At 40.6% G+C, this 19,502-nt stretch overlaps 1 protein-coding gene across 6 annotated transcripts in view; it reads right to left on the bottom strand.

Moving 5' to 3' along the window:
• TM2D1 (TM2 domain containing 1) overlaps positions 1–19,502 on the bottom strand; it is a 158,914-nt gene that overhangs the window by 84,083 nt on the left and 55,329 nt on the right. For 4 of the 6 annotated variants that reach the window (XM_060139899.1, XM_060139896.1, XM_060139902.1 and 1 more), the window contains one exon: positions 18,558–19,136. The exons of the other annotated variants lie outside the window; for them this stretch is intronic. Coding sequence is in view for 3 of the 4 variants with exons in the window: in XM_060139896.1 (XP_059995879.1) it covers positions 18,906–19,136 (231 nt within the window). In the remaining variant the exon portion in view is untranslated. Of the gene's footprint in view, positions 1–18,557; positions 19,137–19,502 lie in introns of those variants that run through there. 6 annotated transcript variants of the gene reach the window in all.

Here is a 19,502-nt window from a genome sequence, read left to right as displayed (position 1 = left end):
AGTCCATCATCATCAGAGTAACTTAAAACTGGCTATACGCAATGAACTGTCATTTAATTGGAGCTTCTCGTAAAAGGGTCCCCTTTCTATAATATCCATTTTCAAGTTTAAAAAAAAAATACTGACTGCAAAGACCTTTGCTTTTAAAAAGAAATCTTTTCATGCATCTCACGTTTGCATTTGAAATACAACTTCCTAACCAAGAAAAAAAAAAAGGAAAGAAACTAAAAATGAAGCATCCTAAATTGTACAGTTCAGGCTTTGTTCCCTATCTTTAACACCCACGCATACTGAGCCTCAGATTCTCCCCTTTCCTTTCTCATATACTTATCCATTTTTGCATCCAAGAGTTAAGATTTTTAAAGGTTGACTTTTAAAAGAAATGAATCCCAAATCTCCGTATGAACTGTAAGGTTCTCATTTCAAGTGGATACAGGTTAGAATACATTTGACCATAAAAGTGGAAAGGCTGGAGGAAAGTGCCATGAAGAATCTACTGGAAGAAATGGGATCAGATAGATGTTGTGCACTTCTCTTAAGTGCATATCACTTAACTGCATAATCAACTTGTGCTCCCAAGAATTATGCAGTCTCTGTCTGGCCCCCATTAGACTGAATGTGTTGCTACTCCAGTTAATTGAGTATCAGCAAATTGCAAAATTCAGCTATATGCACTCTGAAGCGAGTTCCAAATGCCATCCGGTACAATATAATCAAACTAGGGAAGTGAAGAGCTGGAATACTTATGAGATTCTGCCCATTTGTCACATTTGGTTTGGAGAGTCTGTTCTGTAAACAAGGCTGCCCACTAGTCACAGGGCTATGTACTTTGGATTCCTGTCCACCCCCTCTCCATCACAACAGAACCTCATGTCCCCATCCAAAAATTAATTTTAAATGGGTCCAAAAGAAAACAGGATGTCAGCATGTGAAAATGTGATTAAAAAACAAAATATCTGACTCATAACTATGGTGCTCTCCTTCCCAAGATTGATGTTATTTACATGGCAGAGCAGAAAAAGCAGGGACTAGTCTTAATTCTGCCATTAACTAGCTGGGCAAGTCTTTTCGTCTCTCTTGGCCTCAGTTTCCTGTTCCGTATTACAGAAAGAGTATTACTAACCTTGTCAGCCTCAGTAAGCTGTTACGAGTGTTAAATGCAACGCTGCTTGGTGACCTACAAAGTAATGTGGGATTCTATTACTAGATGCAGCAGAGGGAGGAGAATGGGCTTTGTATCAAGAAATGCAGAGAGTCTATCAAGCTGACAGAAATCTTCAGTAAGGATCCAGGGCGGCAGAAAGTGGTAAAATAAAAATGAAAAGAAGGAAATGCTACCGACTCCATGGCAAACCCTTCAAGGGTCAGACATTGTCCTTGGTTTCAGTTCTGTTCTTACTCTGTAAAGATTCAGAGCTCTTTCTCATACATGGGTACACACGCCATGCAATGAGATCCTCGTTACATTGACTGTTTAGCAGAAATGGCAGCATATCCACATTATCCAGGAATAACTATAGGGTCTAGTTGTAAAGAAACAAAGCACCCATCACACAATGCTCAAACCTATCCAACTATCACAAGGAGGAGTTTGACCTGCAGGTGGCTACATCTTGGAATCTAGAGGAAATGCTCACATGCCAGCTTGTGATTGGAGGGCAGCCCAGAGACTTCAAAGGTCTCCTTTGCTCTTTGCAGATTTCCTTCCGTAGATGTTTTATCTGCAACTTGTATCTGTTAAGACTATGAGAAATATTTCTTAGCCGTCTTTCCTGCATGTAAAATGGTCCTGAGCCACCGGGAGGAGTCTTTAAGTCAACAGTTGCCAAACTCTAGAGTAGTGGGTGGCTCCTTTGCTGACCGTGGAGTGGTTAAGAGGAGGGGATGCTTAGCTTAGCCCCTTACTCGTTATATTATCCTGGGAAGGGAACTTAATCTCATTAAGTCTTGCTTTCCTTTTCTGCAAAATTGAGCTAATAGAAGCACCCACCTTTCAGGGCTTCTGTGAGGGTGAAATGAGATCCTGTATGCCAAGAAAAGGTACAACGCTAAGCTGTGCTACACTTTATTAGCACACGGCCCGCGGATTACTCAAGATAAGCTAATGTGAATTATGCATCAACGTCTTTACAGAATTCTGAAATAACATTTATTTTAACAAACATGTAGTGGTTTTAGGCAATTTAATCTGCAGGTTTTTGTCTTACTTAAGTGCCTAATAAAGTATTTTTGCCGTGGAATGAGGACATCATAAAGTAAAATGTGAGCACGAATGATTCTAGAAAATTACCAGGGAAGGAAGTGACTCACTTCTACTCTGATCAATATCATCAGGCGCAGGCACATTTCACAGTTTGAGAGGACAATGATACTGTGCCTGCAAGGAGCTTGCCCAGAGAAGGCGCTTAAAGTGTTGGCTGAGTTGAATTAAGGGCAGAACTTCAACTGACCAGTTGTTCCAATTCGAAGCTACTATTTCTCAAGAGATGGGTCAAAAACTGAACAAGCGTTTTAGTCTAACATTCAAAACCTTCCAAAATCTGACTCTTTTATTCATCACTGTAGTCTTAGCACCTAGTACAGTGCCTGGCAGATAATATGTGCTCAATAAATAATGGTTGAATACATTAATGAGTTTGTTAATTAATGATTTCAATGTTTCTTTCTAGCCTCATCTTCCACGATCTTCCAGCATGAGCCCTTCACTATAACCAGGCTGATCTACTAGTGATTTCCTAAACACTAACTTACTCATTCCTACCTCCAAAACTTTGCTCACAAACCTTCCCCACAAGCAATGTTCACTCCTTCTCTTATGCAGATTTGTCCCACTTTTTGAGATGTGATATTTTGAACTGTGTAAACTTGGCTAAGCTAGAATAACATTTCCCAGGATCTCTTTTCCTGTATGTTTCCAGGTTAGAGTTGACCAAAAGAGGAATTTGCAAGAGTTCTAGAAGATTAAAGTCTTGATTAGATGCAGCAAGAGTCAAAAACAGTGGTGCTAGCAGGTTCAAATTTGTCTTATTTCCCCTGCTCCATGACCAGCTCTTCTTCCCAACTGCTGGCCCTGATGACCACCAGCCCACCACCAGATGCAGAGTCAACCACCTCCATGGGCTTCTCCATCAGTTCCCCTTGGTGGTCCCATCTCAGCAGCTAGATGTATCCTGGCTTCCCAGATTTCCCTTTCAATTCCTACTTATCTACCAGTGCCAGTGTTTCAGGAAGATTAGTTAGTGACTTTATCTCTGATCCTCCAGCTCCACTTTCTGGATTTTACTTCCCCAGATCCTCCCACAATTATGTAATGTCTTAATTGCTATAATAAATCCCTTATTCCATAACACTCATAGTGGTTCTGCTTCTCTGATGAAACCCTGACTGACACACAAGGCTCAGTTCATGTAACAGCTGTTCCTTGATGACTTCTTGACCATCCAGAGCATTTCCTCTACATTTCTCTGGTTCAATGTGTTTGTGGTCCTCCACTGGCATTACTCACACATTGCTTTGTATTGCATTTACATCCACATATGCCTTCATGGTGCTCAGAACATGGCTGGTATTCAGTAATAGTTTAATAAGTAAATGAAAGTTGACATGGCATATGTGTCACCATTCTCCTCTCACACTCACAGCAGACATTATTAATTGATCTTACTATGCTTTCTCATCATGCTTGAGCTTAGCCTCACAAACCTTCTCTATGCAGTGCTACAGATGGACAACTGGAGCTGGCCTAGAAGAAGAAACCTATCTGCCATACTGAAACCTTTGAGGATAATGACTTATACTTTTTAGGCAAATTGAATGAGCATAGAAGGTTGCAGTGCATGCACATACTCAGCTCAGTACATGTGAATTCCCTTCCCTACCTCCTGCCCCACTGCACCTGTCTTTCACACAGTAGGTACCCAATAAATATTTGTTGAATCAGAGAATGTCAGTGCAACCTTCACAAAATAAGCTGTATGATCTCTACAAACCAAAGCAACTCACACATATCTAACCTTTTAAAATAATGAATAAATAAAAGGGCAGCTAGAGTGAACTTCCTGCATTTTAAGAAGGCCACTCCCACCATTTATGGTACTTTCAGAGCTAAAGAAGACAAAATACATACAAGCCCAGGCCGCAACCAACAAAAACATGTTAACATGCTGTTAAGTACTTGAAAAGAAGGAAAACCGTTCTAGCTTCTGTCCTCCTGGTATGATTAGTTCACTTCTTAGTAGCCATAGAAGACTACATAAGAGAAAAGAAGCCTGGAGAGAAAGCATGGGTTCAAAGGAGTCAGGCAGAATTATTAGACAGGAAATATAGGGTCTAGAGAGGAATATTTCTTGTACATTTCTGATAAGGGAATCAAAATAAGGACATGATTGACTTGACCCTTGGAAATATTATTTTTGTTTTTTTCTGTTTTCCTGGCTTTGCCTTGGTTCCAGGCTACAACCAAGGCCTATATCTCTAAGAATTCTGGCAGGTACTTTCCATCCCTGTACTCATTCTTCCCATTCCATTTTCTATTTCTGTGTATAGGATGTGATGATGTCCCTGGTCATCCTGGCAATCAATAATCGAAAGCATAGATGTGAAAGAAACAAAAACAAAATCAGCAGTGTGTTTATTCCAATGGGTGAGAAGGTAAATGAAATAAGCTTACTCTATTGGATAGACAATGTCCAAAGCAAATTTTTATCCCTAATCTTTGCAATGTACACATAAAGCCTTGGTGCTAAGCGGAAAACAAAATGCAATATTGTCCTTCCACATTCTTTTTCTCACTTGAAAACTGTGTGCCTGATTCCCATTGGTTTCTCATTAGGAGAGCAATTTCAAGACGACCTCAACTTAATTGACATGGTTTCACACACCCAAACCTAGGGAATGCATAACCTAACAAGTAACATGCTACATCCATTTTCTGCTTCTCCATCAATCAAAATGGCACTAAGTTTTGGGTAACTGTTAAATGTGAGACATTCTCATTTCCCCTCCACATTTTGGGAAGTACCATCATAAGATAGATCCACCGCCTTCAAGGTTTCCCTAGACTAAAAGCCGTGTGAAGAATAGATATTGTTTTTATTTGTTTGCAACACCAGGGACTGAAACAAGGCCTGGCATAGAGTATGTGATGAGTACAATATGTGCTGAATGAATGAATGAGTTTTACTATATTGGTGTGGCAGGCAAAATAAATGCCCCCCAAAGATGTCTCCATCGTAATTCCCAGAACCTTTTTATTATCTTACTGCAGAAGGGACTTTGCAGGTATGATTAAGTTAAGAATCTTGTGGGACTTCCCTGGTGGTCCAGTGGTTAAGACTTTGCACTCCCAGTGCAGGAGGCCTCAGGTTCGATCTCTGGTCAGGGAACTGGATCCCACACGCCTCAACTAAGAGCCTGCATGCTGCAACTAAAGATCCCGCAGGCTGCAACGAAGCTCCCGCATGCCGCAAGGAAGATCCCACCCGTCGCAACTAAGACCCAGCACAGCCAAATAAATAAATAAATAATTTTAAAGTTAAGACTTTGGGATGGGGAGATTATCCTGGATTATATGCGTGGGGCCCAGGGTACTCACAAGGGTTCTCATAAGGGAAAGAGGGAGAAGGGAAAGTCAGCGCCAGAGAAGGTGATGGGACGACAAAAGCAGAGGTCAGAGTGATGGAGGGCTATGAGCCAAGGAATGTGAACAAACTCTTGAAGATGGAAAAGGCAAGGAGACAGATTCTCCCCTAGATCCTCCAGAAGGACACAGTCATGCGGGTACTTTCATTTTAGTCCAGTGAGACCCAGTTTGGACTTCTGACCTCCAGAACTATAAGATAGTAAATGTGCATTGTTTTAAGCCAGGAGTTCGTGATGCTTTGCTACAGTGGCAATAGGAAACTAATGTATTAGCATTAACATGAATAAACCACAGCAGTCTTTTTTTAAATTGAGATATAATTGACATATAACATTGTACTATTTAATGGACAATAATCATAATGACAGCCAGCATTTATTGAGCACTTAGGGAGAACCACAGTACAAGATACTTTCTAGACATATCTTATTAATTCTCAGAAATATCTCATAAGGTAGGTATTAAATTCCACTCAATTCACAGCTAAGGAAATGGAGGCCTAAAAAAGTGAAGTTACTTGATCAAGATCACATAGTTAGCAAGTGGCAGAACAAGGAGTTGAACTCAGGCAATCTGAGTCCATGTCATACTGAGGTAGGAGATAGATGGGCCCCTGGGATGGACAGCCGGTGTTTGTCAAATGGAGTAAAATTGAAGCTTTGTTCGCACCTAGGCACTCCAAAGACAAAGCTAGTGGCAGAAGCTGAGCTCTGCTGAAGTAAAGAGATAAGGTGCTCACTCCTGAGGTCAAGGAGGACTTCCCTGTCTGCACATGTGCAGGAAGTCTCCTTGGGGCTCAAAAAAGGAGGGAGCCCCCCATCCCATTAATAAGTGTGGACATGCACCCACAGGATCCTCTGCAGTGGGATCCAACTTAGCAAAAAGTTGTGCACGCATCTTGGGGAGGGTCCTAGGACCAGTCAGGTGTGAAAAAAGAAACAAGATAATTGGCTAAATGTAAACAAAGACCTGGAAGGACTATCCTATGTAAGTGATTTAAATCACCTCCTTAAAATCACCTCCTTACTGCGCTCCTCATTCAGGATGTCCCCACTCCTCTCCGGGTGTGTATTTCTGTCCTCCTTCTGACTTAAATAAACAAACTGTTTCTCTGTGTGCTGTGTCTCTAATAATACATTTTGTACTTATTTTTGCAGATTTTGCCTCCTTGAAACATTCTTGCTTTCAAAGGGGGTTAGAATCAGGGAACTTTGCTTCTAGCCTCTAGCCCCTGGTAGACTGGTGGCTATGTTCAATCCCTGGACAGGGAAATAAGATCCTCCTTCAAGACTACTGTCCCTCCAAGAACAATACCATCTTGCATGCTCATGCTGAGAAGTGTGGGAAATGATAGAGAACCATAAGACATAGCCCCAAACCTTCAAGTAACTTATAGATAGAATGGGAAGGACGATTCCAACACAGATGCCATGTTAGAGAGAGTATATCACAGATGCTAAAGGATTTATGACCTACATTTAAGAAAGTAAAGAGGACAAGAAAGCTGGAATATTCAGGATTGGATACAGTTGTACCTTGTAGGGCACCTGGACCATGTCAGGCAGTACATGGTGGAGTTTCCTTCCAGTCTGGGGAAACGGAATGAAAAAAGGAACAGTGACGCATGTGAGCTCGGAAATGGGGAAAGAAAATGGAAAGCCCTCAAGGGGGAAAATCTGAGAAAGAAAAACAAGAAGATAAAATACTTAATTATTTTTATGGGAATGGTACCACTTATTGAACACCTATTCCACCCTAAAGGGAACATTCACATTTGTTATTGTATTTAATCCTCACAAAACCTCTGCTAAATGAGTATTGTTAACCTCATTTTTACAAAAGAGGAAATTAAACATCCAGAGAGATTAAGTAATTGCTGAGAGGCAAGTACCCAGTAAGTTTCATTCCAAAATTCATGCTCTGTCCTTTGTTTCCTTCTGCCCCCAGTAATCTCAGCCCTTCTCTGAGGAGCAAATTTCCATTGAAGTGAGAATGACAGGCAGAGAGCTGTCTCGAAAAATGGAAAGAGCTGCTTCGGAAGGTGGCAAGTTGAGGGCGATCAAGCTGAGGCTAGTTTTATCCAGGCAGCTGTTGAACGAGCATTAGAGCATTATTCACAATCCTTGGGCTTAAGCAAGGACAATAGAGAGATCACAGCAAAACGACACACATCTACCCTGCCTGGCCTTATATTTAGCAAGGGAAACAGAAGAGTAAAAAGACTTTTCCACACCAACTTGAGGTTAGTATTTACTTTTAGGAAGGGTTTGGGAGGGGTGGAGCTTTAGTTATATCATAACTTATTATTTCATAAAAGAAAAAAGAGAAATCTGAAACATGTTTGGCAAATTACTAACATGTATTTAATCTCAGTGCTGAGTACACAGATATCTGTCACATTACTTTTCTTCATTAGTTTGTAATGTGTCACAATAAGGCTCAAATCAATGAACTTAAGAAGTATTGTTTTTAAAACAGATCATCATAATCATAAATCATCAGTGCCATGCTAGTGGGAAGCATAGGTTACTACAGAAGGACAACAGAGGGGCATCTAACCCAATTTAAAAAGAAGCTGGAAAAGCCAAGAAAATGGATTCTCCCCTAGAGCCTCCAGTAGGACACATCCCTGTGAATACTTTCCTTTTAGCTTAGTGAGACCTGATGAGACTTCTGACCTCAGCCATGTCTTCAAGAACCTGTAAGAGATACTTGGAAGTGTGCGATCAGAGTGTTTCCAAACGAGGAACAGCAGTAAGCAGACTTCTCAGAGTAAGGGAGAGCAGGGCACATTCCTGTGACCTCCAGGGGTCAGCTCACAAGTCCTGACTGGGCAGGGAGAGGGGAGGGAAGGGGATCGATGATGGCTGGGACTCAATCAGGATAAACCTTTGAAGCCAAGAAAAGGAATTTGGGTTTTATGGTAAATGAAATGCGGAGTTTCTGGGGAGTTTTAAGCCAGATAGAGATGATCAGATTTGCTTTTCAAAAAGATCATTCTGATGGGAATGAGAAGGTAAACTGAGAGGAAGGTGGGACTCAACCAGGTAGGCCAGGCAGGAGTTCATCACAAGATCCTAGATGTCCAGGGCTCTGAAATAACAAAGTTGCAGTAAGGATGAAGTAATGTTTACAGAGTATTTATGAGGCGGAATTTAAGAATTTGGTGATCCATCAGATGTAGGGAGGAGAGAGCATCGAAGGTAACTTCCGAGTCTCTTTCCTGGTAGATGTGCTGCTATTTTATGCCATAAGGAACACAGGAGAAATAATTTTTTTAAATGAAGATGAATTTTCTACAAATGGTGCTGGAAAGACTAGACATTCATGTGCAAAAAAGTGAATCTTGACACAGAACCTACATCTTTCACAAAAATTAACATAAAATAGATCACAGAGCTAAATGTAAAATTCAAAATAAAACTCCTAGAAGATAACATAGGAGAACATCTAGATGACCTTGAGTTTGGTGATGACTTTTTAGATAAAACACCAAAGGCATGATCTATGAAGGAAGTAATAAGCTGGACTTCATTAAAATTAAAAATTTCTGCTCTGCAAAAGACACTTTCAAGGGGCTTCCCTGGTGGCGCAGTAGTTAAGAATCTGCCTGCCAATGCAGGGGACACAGGTTCGAGCCCTTGTCCGGGAAGATCCCACATGCCATGGAGCAACTAAGCCCATGCGCCACAACTACTAAGCCTGCATTCTAGAGGCTGCGAGCCACTACTACTGAGCCCAAGTGCCACAATTACTGAAGCCTGCATGCCTAGAGCCCGTGCTCCACAACAAGAGAAGCCACTGCAATGAGAAGCCTGCACACCACAACAGAGAGTAGCCCCTGCTCGCTGCAACTAGAGAAAGCCCACACACAGCAATGAAGACCCAGTGCAGCCAAAAATAAATAAATTTAAAAAAAGACACTTTCAAGAGAATGAGAAGACAAGCCACACACTAGGAGAAAATATTTGTGTAAGTCATATCTGATATAGGACTGTTATCTAAAATATGAACTCTTAAAACTCAACAGTAAGAAAAATAAAACCTCATTAAAAAAATGGGCCAATGACCTTAACTGATACTTCACCAAATAAGATATACATATGGCAAATAACCATACTAAAAGGTGCTCCATATCATATCTCATCAAGGAAATGCAAATTAAAACAATAAGATACAACTATACACCTATTAGAATAGCCACAATCTAAAACACCGACAACACCAAATGCTGGTGAGGATGTGCAGCAACAGGAACTCTTATTCATTACTGGTGAAAAGGTAAAATGATACATCCACTTTGGAAGACAGTTGAACAACTTCTTGCAAAACTAAACGTACTCTTACTACAAAGTCCAGCGATCATGCACCTTGGTGTTTACCTAAAGGTGCTGAAAACGTATGTCCACACAAAAACCTTCACACATATGTTTATAGCAGCTTTATTCATAATTGCCAAAACTTAGAAACAACCACAGTATCCTTCAGTAGGTGAATGGTTAAATAAACTGTGGCATATCCAGGCAATGGAATATTATTCAGCCCTAAAAAAGACATAAGCTATAAAGTAATGAAAAGACATGGAGGAACCTTAAATGCATATTACTAAGTGAAAGAAGCCAATATGAAAAGGCTACATACTGTATGATTCCAATTGTATAACATTCTGGAAAAGGCAAAACTATGGAGGGAGTAAAAAGATCAGTGGTTTCCAGGGGTTAGAGGGGAGGGAGGGATGAATAAGTGGAGCACAGAGGATTTTTAGGTCTGTGAAAATACTCTATGTGATACCATAATGGTGGATACATGACATTATACATTTGTCTAAACTCATAGAATGCACACCACCAAGACTGACCCTAATGTAAACTATGGACTTTATGTGATAATGATGTGTCAGGGTAGGTTCATCAATTGTAACAAATATACCACTGTGGTAAGGGATGTTGATAATGGGGGAGGCTATGCATGTGTGGTGGCAGGGAGTGTATGGGAACTCTCTATACCTTCTGGTCAATTTTGCTGTGAACCTGCTCTAAAAAATAAAGCCTATTACATTTTTAAAAAAATGAAAATGGGAACAATTTTGAGAATGTTGCATATAAGTCCTGAGAATATATAAGTAGAAAGGTTTTAATGGGTAGTTTAGTATTATTACTTCATCCTCAATTTATAGGAGGAAACTGAGGCTCAGAGGAGTAAAGAATCTTGCTCAAGGTCAAGCAGCACATTAAGTGCAGAAGGTAGAATTTGAACAGTTTAACTCCCAAGCTCACACGGGTAGCCATTGTGAAATGAGGTTTGAGGCCTATCTTAGTTTCTTATTGCTGTTGTACCATTTTAAAAGTGGGAAAAGTAAAGGGACCTAAATGGAAGTAAGCTTTCAATACTTTACTTAAAGGGGTAAACTGTTGATACCAATAGACCATGATAAGTTATGTATGTATGTTATACATATATGTTATATGTGTATGTATGTATGTGTATACACGTACACAATGCACATATGTAATGTATATATGTCTATAAGCATACACATATGTGTTATATGTATATGCCCATGTGTATACACGCATGTGGGCACACACGTACACGCGTGTATATGCATGTATTATATGTGTATGCATGTTACATGATGTGTGCATATGTATGTATACATGTGCACGTATATGTGTGTGTGTATGTATATTATAACACCAATAGCAACCACTAAAGAAAATTATGCAGGGTGATGTATTCAAAAACATTGAAAATACAGGAAAATTGATTTTTTTAAAAAAATTTTATTTATTTATTTATTCATTTTTGGCTGTGTTGGGTCCTCGCTTCTGTGCGCGGGCCCTCTCTAGTTGCGGCGAGCGGAGGCCACTCCTCATCGCGGTGCGCGGGCCTCTCACTGTCGCGGCCTCTCTTGTTATGGAGCACAAGCTCCAGACGCGCAGGCTCAGCAGCTGTGGCCCACGGGCCCAGCCGCTCCGCGGCATGTGGGATCCTCCCAGACCAGGGCTCGAACCCATGTCCCCTGCACTGGCAGTCAGACTCTCAGCCACTGCGCCACCAAGGAAGCCCAGGAAAATTGATTTTTAAAAAAGTTCAGGCAAAACTCAAAGGCATAAAAGACAAAATGAGAAACAGAGGGAGAAAACAGAAAACAAATGATAAAATGGCAGAAGTAAGCCCTAACATATCAATAATTAATTTTAATGCAAATGGTCTAAATACTCCAATTAAAAGACAAAGGTTAGGGACTTCCCTGGTGGTGCCGTGGTTAAGAATCCGCCTGCCAATGCAGGGGACACGGGTTCGATCCCTGGTCCCAGAAGATCTCACATGCTGCGGAACAACTAAGCCCATGCACCACAACTACTGAGCCTGTGCTCTAGAGCCTCTGAGCCACAACTACTGAGCCCATGTGCCACAACTATTGAAGCCCGCGTGCCTAGAGCTCATGCTCTGCAACAAGAGAAGCCACTACAATGAGAAGCCCATGTATCTCAACAAAGAGTAGCCCCTGCTCGCCACAACTAGAGAAAGCCCATGTGCGGCAATGAAGACCCAATACAGCCAAAAACAAATTAAAAAAAAAAAAAAGACAACGATTAGCAGAATGGAAAAAAGGTACGATCCAACAATATGCAGGCTGTAAGCAAGACACTTTTTTTTTTTTTTGCGGTACACGGGCCTCTCACTGTTGTGGCCTCTCCCATTGTGGAGCACAGGCTTCGGACGCGCAGGCTTAGCGGCCATGGCTCACGGGCCCAGCCGCTCTGCGGCATGTGGGATCTTCCCAGACCGGGGCACGAACCCGTGTCCCCTGCATCGGCAGGCGGACTCTCAACCACTGTGCCACCAAGGAAGCCCATGACACTTTAAACATAACAACTTATTAGTTTCCTATTGCTGCTGTAACAAATTACCATAAACTTAGTGGCCTAAAGCAACCCACACTTATAATCTTACAGTTCTGGATGTTATTTGTCTGCAGTCGGTCTTACCAGGCTAAAACCAAGGTATCAGCAGAGTCATGTTCCTCTGGAGGCCCCAGGGTAGAATTCTTTCCTTCTTTTTCCAGCTTCTAGAGTCCATCTGCATTCCTTGGCTCATGGCCCCTTCCTCCATCTTCAAAGCCAGTGGCATAGAATCTTCAAGTATCTCTCCTCTCTGACCTCTGCTTCAGTCGTCTCATCTTTGGCCTTCCTGCCTCCCTCTTTCCCTTATAAGGACTCTTGTGATTGTATTGAGCCCATTCAGATAATCCAAGATAATCTTCCCATCTAAAGATCCTTACTTTAGGGACTTTCCGGGTGCCCAGTGATTAAGACTCCATGCTCCCAATGCAGGGGGCCCGGGTTTGATCCCCGGTCAGGGAACTAGATCCCACATGCATGCCACAACTACGAGTTTGCATGCCACAACTAAGGAGTCCGTGTGCTGCAACTAAGGAGCCAGTGAGCTGTAACTAAGAAGTCCACGAGCCGCAACTAAGGAGACCACCTACTGCAACTAAGACACGGCACAACCAAATAACAAATATTAAAAAAATAAAGATCCTTACTTTAATCACATATGCAAAGTCTTTGTTGTCATGCAAGATTCTGGGGATCAGGACATGGACATCTTGGGGAGGGCTAGTATTCTGCCTTCCCCAAGTCTCTAGGCAGAAAAGACAGGCAGATGAATGATTCTTTCACAAATACAGGCTCAGTAAGAAGGCTGTAGCCTGATGTGTCATTAGACCCTCCTGGGGCTAAATCCTTCCTAAGGACCAGTGTTCCCTGGGGATGTAAATAATGGACATTTCCAGATTCCACTGTTTCTTAGGGAGAGGCCACTCTGCTTTCCAGGTCTGGTTTGTATTGACCCAGGGTTTGGGTGGGGTTGGACCTGCAAATGGCAGGTTTTACTACAGGTGGCAGATGCAAGCAGAGGCTAATATTCCTAAATTTAAAGTGAATGGACAGAGATGGGGAAAATCTGAAAAGGATGCTTGTCAGATATTCCTAAAAGGCTCTATGGAAAATTCCAGTGTGGAGAAAAGTCCATAAGAATTTAAGTTGAGCAACAGCAAAACAACAAACAAATAAATCAAATGACACCACATATATGCAACTCAGAACATGAAATAACTAACTCACTTTGGAAACCACAAACTAATCTTTCCATAGGAGGCTAATCTAGGAGTCAGCTAGGCCAACAGGTCATTTTGACCTCTCAGAGGAAACTCTGTCTAAACTCTCCTTTAGGGAAAAAAATGCTTTTCATAATCAGTGAAGGGTATTATGGAAGTACAAGACTAGGCATCAATAACTTGTATGAAACAAGGAAGAAGGCTGACTTACACATTTCTTCCAGCTCAAGGTTCTACTAGTCCAAGCTCAGAGTCAAAATAGTGTTACATTTGGGGCTTCGCGGGTGGTGCAGTGGTTGGGAGTCTGCCTGCCAATGCAGGGGACACGGGTTCGAGCCCTAGTCTGGGAGGATCCCACATGCCGCAGAGTGACTAGGCCCGTGAGCTACTGAGCCTGCGCGTCTGGAGCCTGTGCTCCTCAATAAGAGAGGCCGCGATACTGAGAGGCCTGCGCACCGCGATGAAGGGTGGCCCCCGCTTGCCGCAACTAGAGAAAGCCCTCGCACAGAAACGAAGACCCAACACAGCCAAAAATAAAATAAATAAATAATTTAAAAAAAATAGTGTTACATTTGGATGGGCCCACAGAAGTCTTATAAACCAAACTTTCTTGATGCCAGGGAACCTCCCTAAATGGACCACAACAAATGGACCTCTGGCTTCTGCTTAAGAGAGAGAACCTATCTATCTATTTTATGGGCCACCTCATGGTAAGAGGGGTCTTCTATGCTGAACTGAAATTATTCTCCAGACCGGTTAGTCTTGTTTTCCTCTTTAAGCTACACTGATAGCTACATTCCATCTTCTTTAAAAGTAGAAGCCAGTTAATGTAAAAAAGAATAACAATATCAAGTGTTGGAGAGGATATGGAACAACTGGAGTTCTCATGTTTTGCTGATGGGAGTGTCAACTGGTACAACCACTTTGGAAATGTTAGACAGCACCTACTCAAGTTAAAGACGTGCCTACACTGTAAGCCAAAGATTCCACTTCTGCACATATACACAAGAGAAGTAAGGGCATATTGCTTTAAATATATCTCTAACAAAAGACATGTGTAAGAATGTAACAGTGTCCATCTCAGCTCTATTTATAATAGCCCCAAACTGGAAACAAACTGACAACAGTAGGATAAATAATTTTTGGCATATTCATACAATGTAACACTACACCATAATAACGATGAGTAAAAGAAACCGATCACAGAAAAGGGCATACTATATGACTCCATTCATATGAAGTTGAAAAACAGGCAAAATTAATCTATGGTGACAGAATCATAGAAGCGTGGTTACCTCTAAGGGGTAGATACTGACTGGGAAGGAGTAAAAGGGAACCTTCTGGAGGGCTAGGAATATTCTTTATCTTCAACTAGGTGGTGGTTAAGTGGGTGTATACACATGGAAAAATCCATCAAGTTTTATACTTAAGATTTGGGCATTCTATGTATACCTCAATAGAATATTTTAAAAATGAAGTCATTAGACCCTTGTAATTTTGTTTCTTCTTTTTTGGTTAAAAAAAAAAAGGCTCCAGGGGGGCAGTTATAAAAGAAATAGATCTATGGTCAGTTGTCCACTCACATGGGATTAATAAGGAGGTGGAAGGTGTAGTGATTAGAATGGGCAATGGGCTTAGGAATCACAGACTTGGTTTCAAGCTTACTAGCTGTGTAAGGATAGTCAAGCCATTTAATCTCTCTAACCCTCAGTCTCATTATGCATAAAATGAGTACTAACCTTACAGAAGTGTTATAAGTACTACAGGAGATAAGAAATATAAAAATCTTAAACAATCATCTGTCATTTATTAAATACATACTATGCACCACACACTATGAAATACCCTACAACAATCATATGAGGAAGATAATATCTCCATTTTAAGAATGAGGAAACTAAGATCCTAAGAGCTTGTCCATAATACGTGGCAGATTTATCTGATCCTGAAGTCCATGAGCTTAAAGCATTACCCTATGTAGCCATTGGTATAATTGGATGGTGGGTGGATAGTGAAAAGTTGAATCAGAAACTAGCCCCAGTTCTGCAGAGGAGCACACTATTTAGCTAAAGCGTCCTGTTAATATCTTAAAGGCTGGCAATCTATACCTATAGCATAAAAGACCTTTATCACTGTAAGGGAAGCTAATTCCTTACAGGGTGACTATGAGGGTTAACTGAGATAATCAGGTCAGGAAAATATTGATACATAATGACACATCATAATATGACACATATTAGGTGATTGAGTAGCCCACCCCTGCCCACTCCTTCCTATTCTTTCTAATAATCTCCTGGCTGGTCTTTTTTTGAGAACTACCTCCAGTAATTACCCATTCCAAGGTAAGAATTCAATGTTTATAAAATTCTTATGTGGTGCCAGGCACTGTTCTAAGCACTGGGACCACTGAGGACATGAATGAATCAGCATAGACTCATTTCCTCACCCACCTCCTGAGACAAGAGTTAGGGTTAGAACCATGCTTGCATGACAACTCCTAAAGTAAATGATCTAAAGCAGACGGTTATTTAATCTCAGGTTAATTTATACTCCTGTTAACCCATCTAGTGTTCCCATTCACTCAAAAAACATTTTTTAAAGCGACTTTTATGTTCCAGGGACTGTTCTAAGCACTGAGGATACAATAATAGATGAAATAAGGTCCCTGCCCTCACCAAGCTTACATTCGAGGGGAGGGAAAGGGAGAATACATAAACATACGTAATTTCCAGTAGCAATAAATGCTGTGAAGAGAATGAAGCAGGATCAGGATTCAGAGAGTGACCAGTGGAGGGCTGGGGTAGTATTTTAGAAAGGATGGTCAGGGACAATACTTGAGCAGAGACCTGAACGAGTGAGGAACCAAGTCATGCAAAGAACTGGGAAAGAGCGCTCCAGGCGAAGGGAAGAGTCAGCATAAAAATCTTGAGGTGGGAACCAATTTGGCATATTTGAGGCACAACAGGAAGCCACTGGAGATTTGGCAGAAAAGTGACATGTTCTGATTTACTTTTATCATTTGGCTGCTGTGTGAAGAATATATAGTAGGAAGGCAGGAAGGCAAGAGCAGAAGGGGGACACAGTAGGTCAATAAATAATTAAGAATTAATAAACAATAAATTCATTTTTGAACACCTTTTTAAAGACGTGCTACGCTTATTTAAAGCAATTTGTGTCGTGTCTCACGCAGACCACTCAATCATAAATCATATAAAGAAGACATGCCATTCTTTCTTGTGCTATAAAAGTGAATTTCATAATTCATTCAAATAAGTCATCAAATTTTGAGGTATATCTGAAAATCAAAGATGGGACTGTGAGCCTTCATAATCGTACCCTCTTAAATATAAAATTAGCTCACATGATTAAAAGTTCAAACACTACACACTTTCTAAAGTGTTCTGCTAAAACATTTTTCTTTGGCATATGCAGTGCAAATAGCTCTAGCCTTAATCATTTTTCAAGTTTTAATCTCCACGTTTGGCATATTCTGATAACACTGACAGGTTAAAAGCAACATTCTGTTGTATGCATAGCGATTCCTTGCAATTAACCTTAATTTAGGCTGAAAGTAGATTGAACAGCTGCTTCATAGCAACATTTCTAAATTTATTAGATAAATATCTCCAGAAAACTTCAGATTAAAGAGCAACAAAAACAAAATCTGCAACATTGCAGCCTTCCCTTAGTAAGGAGAGTCTTAAAGCATTGCAGGTACCAATAAAACTACTTTCTTGAGAAAAGTGACATTTTGGGCCCTTATTACACAGGGTAGCGAGAGATAACGATAACAGAGATAAGAAAAATGTAGGTAAACAATGTCCGAAGAACACATCCTACCTTCCTTCTGTAAAAGGAATTTTTGAGTCTACTGGAATTTTACTAAAGGTGTAACCACACTACAACCCCAGTGTGAGGAACCCCTTGCAAATCCCAGATGGTATGAGTAACCCCTTGCAAATTCCAGACGGCACTCCTCAATGCCTAATGCCATCATTCCATTCCTTTAAAATGTTTAATAAATGGTGACTATTATCTATGTCATCTTAACCTCTCAACATTAACTGATATTATTATCCCCATTTATATGAAGACAGAAGGGCTCAGAACAGTTACAGTAACAAAACAAGTGGCAAAGACAGGAGACAAACTCAGATCTGATTCTGAAGTCTGTGCTTTTCCCATCAAACTGTGCTGCCTGGATGAAAAACCTTTGATATCATGTGTTAGATCTGCCTTTTTCTTTTAAATGCATCTATCCTTTAAAGTCAGAATCATGTCAGAAATCGGGATAAGTGTATCTTGAAGAGGAGGGCAGGGGAGAATAAAATTTTCTTGGGCTCTTTGTTCTAATTTAACCCATACTATTATTTATGGTGTCAAATACATGCATGTTTATTGTGGAAAAATTAGAAAGTTCAGATAAATAAACTGAAAGAAAAACTCATCAAATAAAAATCACCTGCAATCCCACCACCCCACAGCACAGGTGTCTCTAGCTTCATTCGACCTCAGCAAGACGAAGCAGAGCATGACAGTATCATCCTACCTAACATCTCTCCTCTTGTCACACAAACATAATCAGACTTTGGTCTAGAAAGTGCTGCAAATGTCAGATGAGGTAACAGCAGAAAAGTCTTTAGGTTCTGACAATAATCATTGCTCTATCATAGTCTCATTTTAATATTCATAAAACATTTTGGCATTTACATGATGTAAAGTTGAGAAGTTTGAATAAATAAATTCTTTTTAAACCAGCAAACTATTTGTTAAGTAAAAAGACTCAGTATAGGCAGATAATTCCATCTTTACTGAAAACATTAAACAACATACTAAAAAAAATCTCTAGTACACAATCATTAGCAGTATATTTCAAAGAATGAGATGATTCTAACTATCACAATGCAGGAGTATAGCAGTTAATAGACCTGGGTTTAAATCCTAGCTTCACCACTTATTTCATGACCTTTGGGCAAGTGACTCAATCTTTGTGGGACTCAATTTACTTATCTGTAAAGTGGGGATAATGATAGTGACTCTTTAGGAAGATGCTATAGAGCTTAACATCGTGTACATGAAGAGCAGTAAAAGGAAATTTTAACAAGTTCAAATCTTGAAAATTTAAGATTTTAAGCCTTAATTTTTTAATAAATATTTTTTCTTAAAAAATCTATTTTCTGGGCTTCCCTGGTGGTGCAGTGGTTGAGAGTCCGCCTGCCGATGCAGGGGACACGGGTTCGTGCCCCAGTCCAGGAAGATCCCACATGCTGCGGAGCGGCTGGGCCCGTGAGCCATGGCCACTGAGCCTGCGCGTCCGGAGCCTGTGCTCTGCAACGGGAGAGGCCACAACAGTGAGAGGCCCGCGTACTGCAAAAAAAAAAAAAAAAAAAAAAATCTGTTTTCTAAGATAGCAAATACCAATGTTTCATCATCAGACAATGACTAGCTTTAAGAGCATTGCTACATTTACTAAGAATTAAGATATTAGGCTCTATTTTAAAAGATATGGGAATGAGTACCATGATGAATAACTCAACTACAAATGTACTATTCTGGGACTCCATTGGGTACTCAGAGCTGTATAGCATTTTCATTCATTTCTAATCAGCAACTTTTCTTATTTTCCAAATTTATCTCCCTCTTTCCCTCTCAGCAGCTCAGAATAAATACCATTATGAATGAGCTTCCGATGTACTCCTTAAAGCACTCCTCCTCTCATCTAAAAGATGGCAG

This window comes from Lagenorhynchus albirostris, chromosome 2, assembly GCF_949774975.1.
Source record: "Lagenorhynchus albirostris chromosome 2, mLagAlb1.1, whole genome shotgun sequence".
In the NCBI taxonomy this organism is placed as follows: domain Eukaryota; kingdom Metazoa; phylum Chordata; class Mammalia; order Artiodactyla; family Delphinidae; genus Lagenorhynchus; species Lagenorhynchus albirostris.
This window is presented reverse-complemented; position numbering and strand designations above follow the sequence as displayed.